This window comes from Lipotes vexillifer, unplaced genomic scaffold (genome assembly GCF_000442215.2).
Source record: "Lipotes vexillifer unplaced genomic scaffold, Lipotes_vexillifer_v1.1 scaffold299, whole genome shotgun sequence".
NCBI classification, from domain to species: domain Eukaryota; kingdom Metazoa; phylum Chordata; class Mammalia; order Artiodactyla; family Lipotidae; genus Lipotes; species Lipotes vexillifer.
The window spans coordinates 1,208,507-1,218,796 of NW_006784347.1; the positions used below are offsets into that span (position 1 = coordinate 1,208,507).

The following is a 10,290-nucleotide window of genomic DNA, read 5'->3' on the forward strand; positions in this document are numbered from 1 at the left end:
CCCCCCCGCCCAATGCTGAATAGTAGTAACTATAATAAATAAGTTACACAAACAGACACCAAATAATAGAATAAACCAAGGTAAAACTAAAGAGAGCCAGCTGGAGAGTTTAATGGAGTTCAACTAAATATGGGCCTCTTTTTCCTTATTCCTTTATGATGACTTCAGATCGGAGCTCCCTGTTGAGGGGGGAGCTCTGGCCTGGAGTAGAGTATTGTTTCCTGGAGCCACAGATGTCTCTGTTATCCTAACCCACTTGTATTAAAGGCACGAGAAGAAAACGCTGATGGGCTGAAAGTGGAGGAGCCTGTGTTAGCTATTGCACGCAGGACCGAGGCAGACTTGGTGGGATGAACAGAATTCCTGTGGGCGGAGTGTTTTTTGAAACTTCTCTCCAAGAATGCATGCAACTTAAGTATTTCTTTACCAAAAGGGGAGGAGGAATAGAATGGTTTGCCACGTTGAAAAAAAAAAATGTTTTTCCCCTCTGATTCCTTATCCTTCCTCTCACAGAGGACCAGGAGAAGAAACCAGTGGCAAGGTAGGTACTTCCTAATTTTTATCTTGAAACAGCCAAGCAATCTTTCCGTGTAAATCAAACGTTTTCCCTCTCCAAGTTATCGCTTCGCTGAGAAGGAACACGGGGACAGAGCCGAGTTCGGACTTCCAGTCCTAGAAACAGCAAGAACCTAGCCATACCTCCCCCCGCACCCCTGTCCGGGGCTAGTTTTCTTGTTATTTGTAAATGCGAATGATGTTTTTCGTGTTTTTGATGCTTTGGTGTTTTGATGGAGGGTCCTGAAGGGACAGGGGCAGAGGCGCGTGAAATCCACAGGAAGGGGAGATGGGACAGAATTGTAATTCATCATCACCAGGGGCTCCCCTTACTCTGGAACTTTATTTCCCTTTCAATTTCACGTGTCTGGAGCTAGAGTGCTATAAATAAGTTTCTGTTCATGTGACAAAACTGGCCGAGTCTTGAAACGGGAGGCTTCAAGTAACTTCTTTCTTCTTTCTGCGGAGAATCGGGGCTTCCTCCTTTCGCGTCGCGCCCCCTCGCCCCCCAAGCCCGTCCATCTGACTGCGGTGCTCGCGGTCAGGATGCCTTCTGTGCAGAAGCTACCACTGTAGGGCAGAACACAGAATGTGCATCTATGCCTGTGGGGGATGACATGGGTCTTGTGACTCACCGTAACTCAGTACGGGTAAACACGACAAACCACAGCTCTGCCACTTTCTAGCATTGTGACCTTGGGCAGGCTGACTACATGGATTCTTGCTTCCCTCATCTGTGAGAGGGAGATGTCTCTGTGCTGCAAGATTGCCGGGAGAGCATGAGGCACTGTTGGTAAGATGCTTAGCAGAGTGACTGGCTCGCGGTGAGCATTCAATAAAACTGTCCAGTAAAACTCATCATCATGACCACCATCATCATTATCATCACCACCACCACCACCACCACCACCACCATCATCATCATCATCATCAGGCTTTAACTGTTGTTTCCAATCCCATTTCTTGGTTTACTCCTTTTTCTAAAGTCAGCCTTTGCTAAATAATGTGATTCTGATCTTGGTTGTGGAAGAAAAAAGACTTGAAGTTCATCCTTGTTTTTCTGAAGGCCTGAAGGCCTGAAGTTCATCCTTGTTTTTCTCCCCTGGAAGTAGAGGTCTGTTTCCTAAGACTGCCCGTTCTCCCGGGCAGCCAACTGAGGGAGCTCTGCAAAGTGCTTTTTCTTCAGAATTACAGCTTTCTGAACCCACAGCGATGCTCAAAGTTTCTTTTGTTCCCTTTATTACCAGCCCCATTCTTTTAGTCATCATCCGGGCTCCCGGTACCTTAAGAAGCCATGCACCACAGGGACACTTCCCAGCCTCCTGGTTCTGGCCTAAAAAGCACTGTAGCATCGACATATATATATATACACTACAGAATGTAAAATAGCTAGTGGGAAGCAACAGCGTAGCACAGGGAGATCAGCTCGGTGCTTTGTGTTGACCTAGAGGGGTGGGATAGGGAGGGTGGGAGGGAGGCTCAAGAGGGAGGAGATATGGGGACATATATATGCATATGGCTGATTCACTTTGGTGTATGAGAGAAACTTAACACAGTATTGTGAAGCAAATATACTCCAATAAAGATTAAAAAACAAAAACACATTGTAACTGTGACCCAACTCTACCTCTTCATCAGCAGTGGCCTCTGTCAAGGTTATTGTTACTTGAACTCTGTGAGTGTTTTGGGAAGTGGGACCTGCCTTCAGTTGCTTCTCTTTTTGTTGTTGTTTTTATGATCCAACATGTCTAACTCAGAGTTTGGGGTTTTAATTATCACTGGGGACATTATCGAAGTTCATTAGTTTTAAGAGGTTAAGAAATCAAAGGTGTAAAAAGTTTGACATGATATTCCCCTCGACTGAGTTTATTTTTCTGTTCTGTGAAGCGTAGAGAAACACACATGTCACATGTCCCTCCCCATGACTCCTACGGGAGGGAAAGTTGAAGTATCTCCGTTCCCTCAACCCCCTGAGTGGACAGTCCCCACAACCTCGCCACCTGGTATAGTCACCCATCACGTCCTTGAACAAGTTTATATCATCATATTAGTTTTTTGATCTGCACTTGAAAGAATCAGAATGAATAAGTGACATAACATAAAACCCATTTGAACACAATTGATAGTCTAGAAAATCATCCTGAAACTCCAAGTGTAATCTTTCTCTCTAGCTTTCAGTGGACATAAATGGCTAAATGTCGCCACAAGTTACATAAACACATTTGACGGAAAGAAGGGGAAAAAAAGCTATGCAGCATGAACACCCTTGAAGACATATAGCCAAATTCTGAGATGTCGTATAATTATGTACTAGTTACCAGATTCTGAAATAGCATGTAATATGCCAAATAAGTATCTCCTTGTTTTTTTCAAACGGGTCCCACCCAACCACTGAAAGGAGTAGCATCAAAATAATTCAGGGTGGGTTTAACTTTCCTCTCCTGCCACTAGTGGACAGACCTATAAAGTCACTGCTAATTTGGTACATACCAACCCAGAGCATATTTTAGGCTATAGCAGGAATAGTGTATACAGGAGGTTTCTAAGGGCCTCAACTTGAGCCAGTTCATGAAAGGCAAGTCCAACTCAGAAAGGCATATGTGGCAAATGTCTATGATTTGGGAGTCATATCTGATTATTAGGTCTTACACTATTTGTACGCCCTGAAACAGGGAATCCCTCGCACATCGCTGGGCTGCTCGTGAAAGCTGGGATGTCCACGAGTAACCGGCCAAGCTCATCCATGGCCCAGGGTTTCAATATCCATTCAGTGCAAACTCTACCTTAGTAAATACTCTAAATACACAAAGGTCGTATATGGACCAAGTTACTGAGGGGTCATTAAAGCCATGCAATTGATTCTTAAACCCCAACTTTAAATCTTTTCTGGAACAAGGCAAGGGACAGAGTCAATAATATAACTCATTGCTGTTCCCGTCAAAGTAATCGTTTCTGTGGGTTTCTATATACTTAATTCGACAATCCTCAGAACATATTAAAGACAACCATATTTATTTTTGCAGACCTTGTGGTGAGTGGTTTTGAAAATGCTCAATGAAGGTGGATTTAACTTTGAGGATTAGTTACAAGTCAGCTGGACCTGTGTCTGATAAACAGAGTTGGTGGTCAAGTTCGGTGACGCTGGCTTTCATCAATGACAAGGCATTCGGTTCGACAGAGGAGAGTGAGACTCTGTCCCTGCCCTTAGGAAGCTGCGGTCCAGTTTGATAGGAAGACACACGAAAGACAATTTCAATACAATTTCATCAGCAATGAAAAAGAGGTATGAAAAGGGTGCTTTGGTATTGGACTGATGGAAATGTTCTAAAATCAGGTGATGGCAATGATGGCAAATTTGGTCAATTTAAACTTAAAACAGGTGAATTTTATGCTATGTAAATTATACCTCAATAGGTGTTTTTGGTTTTGTTTTTTGTTTTTTAAAGAGGGTGCTATGGGAATACAGAGGTTCCCTGTAGTTCTAAGTTAAAACTATGGTCTTAGGACTTCCCTGGTGGTGCAGTGGTTAAGATTCCACACTCCCAATGCAGGGGAGCCTGGGTTCGATCCCTGGTCAGGGAACTAGATCCCGCATGCCACAACTAAGGAGCTGGTGAGCCGCAACTAAAGGAGCCGGTGAGCTGCAACTAAAGGAGCCTGGCTGCCGCAACTAAGACCCGGTGCAACCAAATAAATAAATATTAAAAAAACAAACAAACAACTATGGTCTTCACCACCCTTGTCGAGAGAGTAAGGAAGAGGGAAGAGGAGGTTAGAGAAGTGGTCGAGGATTGGACTGGTCTTGCTGTGGTTCTTGGGTCTGGGACACACCTCTACGTGAGAGGAAACAACCGAATTACATAGTTTGCATTTTACGCAAATTTCAGCCTGAAAGGTGGCCAGGCTGGAGGCCAGGAGGCCAGTTATGAGGAGCTCAACTATGGACGTTGCAATCAGGGCGATGGCCATAGGATGAGAAGGGAGGCACAAGCCCATGAGGTTTTAGGTAAACTCGGCACGGCTTGGTAGCTGGGGATATGGGTGGTGAGGGCGAGGAAGGAGTCAGGGAAGGCTTGGGTCACTGTCTTCAGAGAGGGGCTACAGAAGAGGATGGCAGGGGATGGACACGTGGAGTCCAACTGTGGACATGCTGAATTCAATGTGCCTGTGTGACACCCAGATGGAACCATCCAGCAAGCAGGTGTGCATGGGATTCTGACACTTTGAGAAGACACAGGATTACAAGTCATCAGTGTATGAGTGGTGGTTACAAACATAGGAGGGGATGAGATGGGCCACAGGCATTGTGAATTAGGAGAAAATTGGGCTGATGGAAACCTCGGGGAATTAACCTGTGTGGGGCAGGGAGAGGAATGTGAGTGAAACAGGAGGAAAACCAGGAGAGTGCGATGTCAGAAAGCCAGAGAAGTAATGCTGCGAGAGGGAAAGAGTAATGGCGCCAAATGCAGGTAAAGCTTCAGAAAACAAAGACTACAAAGGTGTCTGCTGAATTTCGCTACTGACCTTAGCGAGCACCGTTTCAGGGGAGGTGAGGAGACCGCCAGGCTGCAGCAGGTGAGGGCATGAATGGGATGGCGGGGCGGAGTGGAGACAGAAGTGTAGCTGACTGTTTGGGGACATCTGGAGACTGGAAAGTGCCGGGGCTGTGGCTGGAAAAGGACACATTGTCCACAGACAGCTTTGTTCTTTTGTTCTCAGTATGAGAGAGAGTTGAGCATGTTTGTGGGCTGAGCCAGTAAGAAGAAGAGAAATTCCAAGGATGCAGAAGAGAGGTCCATGGATGGAGAGGGGCTGGAGACAGAGGGGCACGGACCAAGATCTCAGGTCCGGCACCAGTAGGGGGAGTGTCCTTCACCCATCGAGACTTGAGGGCTGGACGGGGCGTGCAGCCTGGGATAGAAGGGGAAGAGCTGAGTGGCTCCCCACCTGACGGCCTCAGATTCTTTGTTTGGTTTCACGTGTATGTAAAACAGGCAGAGACGGTCCTTGTTGAAAGTATGGGGATGGGAGGTTTGAAAAAAGTAAAGTTTCAACTGTGATGACGGAGGGAGCTAATGGACAAGAAAACATGCTGAAGTGAGTCACCCTCTATTCCTCTCTTTCCCTCACTCCGCCTCCCTTTAGTCTATCAGTAAGGTGTCTGCGCTGCTTGTGTTTTCTGGTTCCGGCTACTCGCCACCCCTGCTCCCACCACGCTGGTCTCTCCTCAATTTCTATCAGGTTCCTTACAAGGTTTTCTGCTGCTTCTCTTGCCCCTTTCAGTTGTTTTCCCACACAAGCAGCCAGAGTGATCTTAAAAAAAAAAAAAAAAGGTAAAGCAGATCATACCACTGCCCTGCTTAAAATCATTCAGTAATTCTCACCGGGATAAGAATAAACTCCAAACACCAAGCTTTGTCCTGAGAGACTCGACACGATCTGGTCCTAGCCACCTCGTCCGCATTCTCCCTTAGTGTGTTCCAGCCACTCTGGCCTTCGTTTGTTTCCTCCAGCGCTCCAAGCTAGTTCCCGCCTCAGGGCCCCTGCGCTTGCTTGCCTTCTGCTCAGGATGCTCTGGTTGGCTCTTTCCCATCATTTACCTCCACGACCAAATGCTACTTTGTCCAAGAGGCTTCCCTGCCTGTGTAAAGGAGCATCACCCCACCCCTACTGCCTCTGTTTTTATAGGCCTCATTATATTTATCATATACATTATATTGTCTTACATATTACTTTACTTTGTGTGTGTAGTTTGTTTCTCAATCCTAGAATAAGAACTCCGGGAGAGCAGGGATTTTGTTCGGGACACAGTAGGCACTTAATAAATATTATTATTTATAAGGACGGTGTTGAAAGTGTCCTTATTAACAAGGACAGCGTTGAAAGCCCAAATGAAGTTAGAAAATAAAGCTGCAGTGGCTCCAAGCCACGCAGTTGTGCGGTTTTCTTCAGCAGAGACCATCAAATAATAAGACTGATTTTCTTACGTGCCTGTTCTAGAGACAATTTCAGACAAGTATTTCCAAACCTGGGCTGTGTGGCAGAGGCATCTTTGTGGAGAGGAGAGGCTCCCCCAGTGTGACCCGTTTGGATGTTTACGTTCTTATTTATTTTGTAGAGACTCCCTCAACTTTACAGCCTTGGAGGTGGACTGGCAAGTGTAGGAGGAAGTTGCTGGCTCCATTTCCAGGCCCAGAGCTAAGCTGTGCTACACAGGTGAAATCAGGTTACTGAGATCGCTCTGGTTTCCTTGGTGCCCCGGGAGGTTCAGTTATATTTGAGATTGCTAAGGAGGAGGAAAACCTGATGACGGCAGGCCTGTATTTTCCTTAGGGAAGGAGCGCTTTTCGATCCTCAGTTGAGGCTGAGGATCTGCCTCCTTGATTGGCGAGGGCTGACCTCCGGCCAGCGGGCCGAGTGACACTTTCTAACTGCTCCCACAGAATCCCACAACCCAGCCTGGCAAGTTTGTCCTATGCCAGCTCTGGGTAATTACATCATGACTCCTCAGGCTCCCTGTCTGTTTTGTTTTTGCCTGTAAACACTGTAGCTAGGGTGACGAGGAGTTAGCTTATTGTAGAATGTGCTAACCACCTTTCTTCTGGCCGGAGGACAACAGGAAGGGCGTGTTATTTTATAAATGGTAGGGCGACCCGGTTAACTCCTTAATGTCTTTTTTCTTGGTTGCTGGTTTATCCAGTTTAAGCCCTGATGTCATTGGTTGATAAGGTTTGTGTGCCAAGCTCTGTGCTAACTAGTTGAAAAATGTTATTTCCATGATGATATTATAAGGTGGAGACTATTATCCCCATTGTACAGATGAGGAAACTGAGACTCAGAGAGGTAAAGTAGCTTTTCAAGGTCACACAGCTAGTAAGTGTGGGTTTTGGATTTTAGAAACCTATTACTGCTTATCATATACTGATACTGTAGCCTGAATTCTCTCCAAATACCATAAGTGAAAGTAGAAGATATTCTCACTTTCTGCCATTACCTGATATTCTGAGTCCACCTTACGCTGCATGTCCCGCAGATATTGAACATCACTGACGAACTTCTGCCTGTCCTTTGCTTCATGCAACATGATTCTTAATCCGTGACCTGCATATAAAAGATAAATAAATGTGCTGTGATATCATCCTTTGTTGCTTTGCCATATTTGGACATCTCTTAGTATAATTGCTTTTATTCTCTTATTAATCTAATATCCATTGTTGGAAAGGCACAGATGCTCCTTTCAGACAGAGAGGACTCTTTGTATGGGTGTTGATGCCTTTACAGCTGTCTTGTTCCAGACATAAATAATGCAGCCACTTTCATGGGCTGGCTTCAGTGATCCTGTTCTGGCTACTCATAGGGAGTTAGATTGGCAGACACCTGATTCAGAAGCAGTCCTACCGCACGACAAAAAAGAAAACCCAAGAACCTAGCTAACTTAGCAATGATCAAAGCTCTGAGCCCCTGGTAACCTTAAATTCATTGACTCAACAAATGATCATACCCCTGTTCCAACTCAGACACTCCGCTGGGCACTGGGGTACGGCGGTCGGCAAGATGACACGGCCCCGGCCTTCGTGTTGCTACCATCTAGTCTGGAAGAACAGCAATGAATGTTGCTGTCCCCCAGCCCCTTCAGACTCCACATGACTTTCTCACATACTTGTTCCTCCTTCCGAGTTTTCTGAAGGAAATGTTGGCATCGACCAGCCGGCTGCCCGGCCAGTAACCTGGGCAGTTTTCTTCACACTTCCTTCTCCTGCCCCATCCGTATAAAACCAAGTCCTGATGATTTTCTCCCCTGAGTATCCCTGGAATCCATCACGATTAGAGCATGGGCACTGGCGTGAGACTCTCTGGGTTCAAATCCCAAGTCTTTGAACATTGACAAGTGGACCCTGATGGTGATAAGTGCGATGAAGCAGAAATACGGGGTTCTCTGAGAAAGTTTCATCGGGGGAGGGGGAGGCAAGGTTTTCCTTAGGAAATGACACTGGGTTTGCTAAGGAGTGAGCTGGGCCAGAAGTGGAACAGAGAGGATCTGGGACAGAAAGGACAGCAGGTACAGAGGCTTCAGGGCTTCAGGGGCTGGTGCAGCTGGAGCAGAGAGAGGAGAGAACAGTAACGGAAGGGCTGTAGGATAGGCAGGGGCTGGCTCACAAGGGGCCTTGGAGGTCGTGATTCAAGGAGTCATGTAAAGCCACTGGAAGGTTCCAATCGGGCGAGGACATGATTAGATTTACATGTTTAAAGGTCCCTCCAGGGAATTCCCTGGCGGTCCAGTGATTAGGGCTCCACGCTCTCACTGCCAAGGGCCCGGGTTCAGTCCCTGGTCGGGGAACTAAGATCCCACAAGCTGCAGGGCGTGGCCAAAAAAAAAAAAAAAAGATCCCTCCAGCTGTAGTATAGAGACTGGATGGGGCGTGGGGGCGGCAGAGGACGAAGGGAAGTGGATGGGCCACTGGGGGCATGTTAGACTAATCCAGATAAGGTGGTGCCCAGACTTGGGTCTCAACACTGGAGGGAGGGAGGGGAAGGTATTGAGCCTCTGGAAGTGCTAAGTACTAAGTACTAAGTGGTCTAAACATTTACACATATTAGCTCAAGCAATCTTCACAGCCACGCTGAGGCAAGAATTATATCTCTAGGGACTTCCCTGGTGGCGCGGTGGTTAAGAATCCGCCTGCCAATGCAGGGGACACCGGTTCAAGCCCCGGTCCAGGAAGATCCCACATGCTGCGGAGCAGCTAAGCCCGCACGCCACAACTACTGAGCCTGCTTTCTAGATCCTGCGAGCCACAACTACTGAAGCCCGTGTGCCGTAACTACTGAAACCTGTGCGCCTAGAGCCCGTGCTCCGCAACAAGAGAAGCCACTGCAGTGAGAAGCCCGCGCACCGCAACGAAGAGTGGCCCCGCTCGCCACAACTAGAGAAGGCCTGCGCACAGCAAGGAAGACCCAACGCAGCCAAAAATTTTTAAAATAAAATAAAATAAGAAGGATTATATCTCTCTTTTGCAGATGAGGAGCCTGAGGCACAAAGGGATTAAGTAACTTGCCTAAGGTTACAGAACTGGTAGGTGCAAGTGTTGGGGTTTGAACCCAGAGAGTCTCATGCCAGTGCCCACGCTCTAATCATGATGGAATCAAGGGATACTCAGGGCAGGGAATCATCAGGAGTTGTTGACAATACGAATGGGATGGGAGATGGAGGCCCAGGTTACCGGCTTGGGCAGCCGGCTGGTCGATGCCAACATTCCCTTCAGAAAACTCGCAGGGGACGAGCAAGTTTGTGAGAAGGTAATGTGAACTTTGAAGGGGCTGGGGGACAGCAAATGGAGATGTTAAGTAAGCAGTTAGACGTAGGGCTCTGGAGCTGATTAGAGAAGAAAAGAATTGGGCATTGCTGGCATTTTGGTGACAACTGAGATTGAAGGCAGGATGGCTATTGAATAAAGGAGGACGACCCAGGACAAAATTCTGAGGACCACTGGATCTTAAGAACAGGTAGGTAGTGGAAGAGGAGCTCTGGAAAGAAGCCCGAGAGGCAGGAGGGAAACTGAGAATCAGGTGGGTGCAGTTTCATAGATGCTGCCAAGCGCAAGCTTCAAGGAGGGGAATATTAATAGCCTTGGTGGGAGCACCTAGCGGCGTGACAGGGCTGCGGGCAGGCTGCATTGAGTCGCGTAAATGGGAGGTGAGGATGTGGAAACGATGCTTTCAAGAAGTTTGTCTCTG

General features: G+C 47.1%; 1 protein-coding gene across 1 annotated transcript in view; it reads right to left on the minus strand.

Annotated features, from left to right (window-relative positions):
• MARCHF10 (membrane associated ring-CH-type finger 10) overlaps positions 1–7,639 on the minus strand; it is an 84,574-nt gene extending 76,935 nt beyond the window's left edge. The window contains exon 1 of the mRNA XM_007456750.1: positions 7,550–7,639. Within this exon, the coding sequence (XP_007456812.1) occupies positions 7,550–7,639 (90 nt within the window). The remainder of the gene's footprint in view (positions 1–7,549) is intronic.
• Between the last annotated feature and the right edge of the window lie 2,651 nt (positions 7,640–10,290).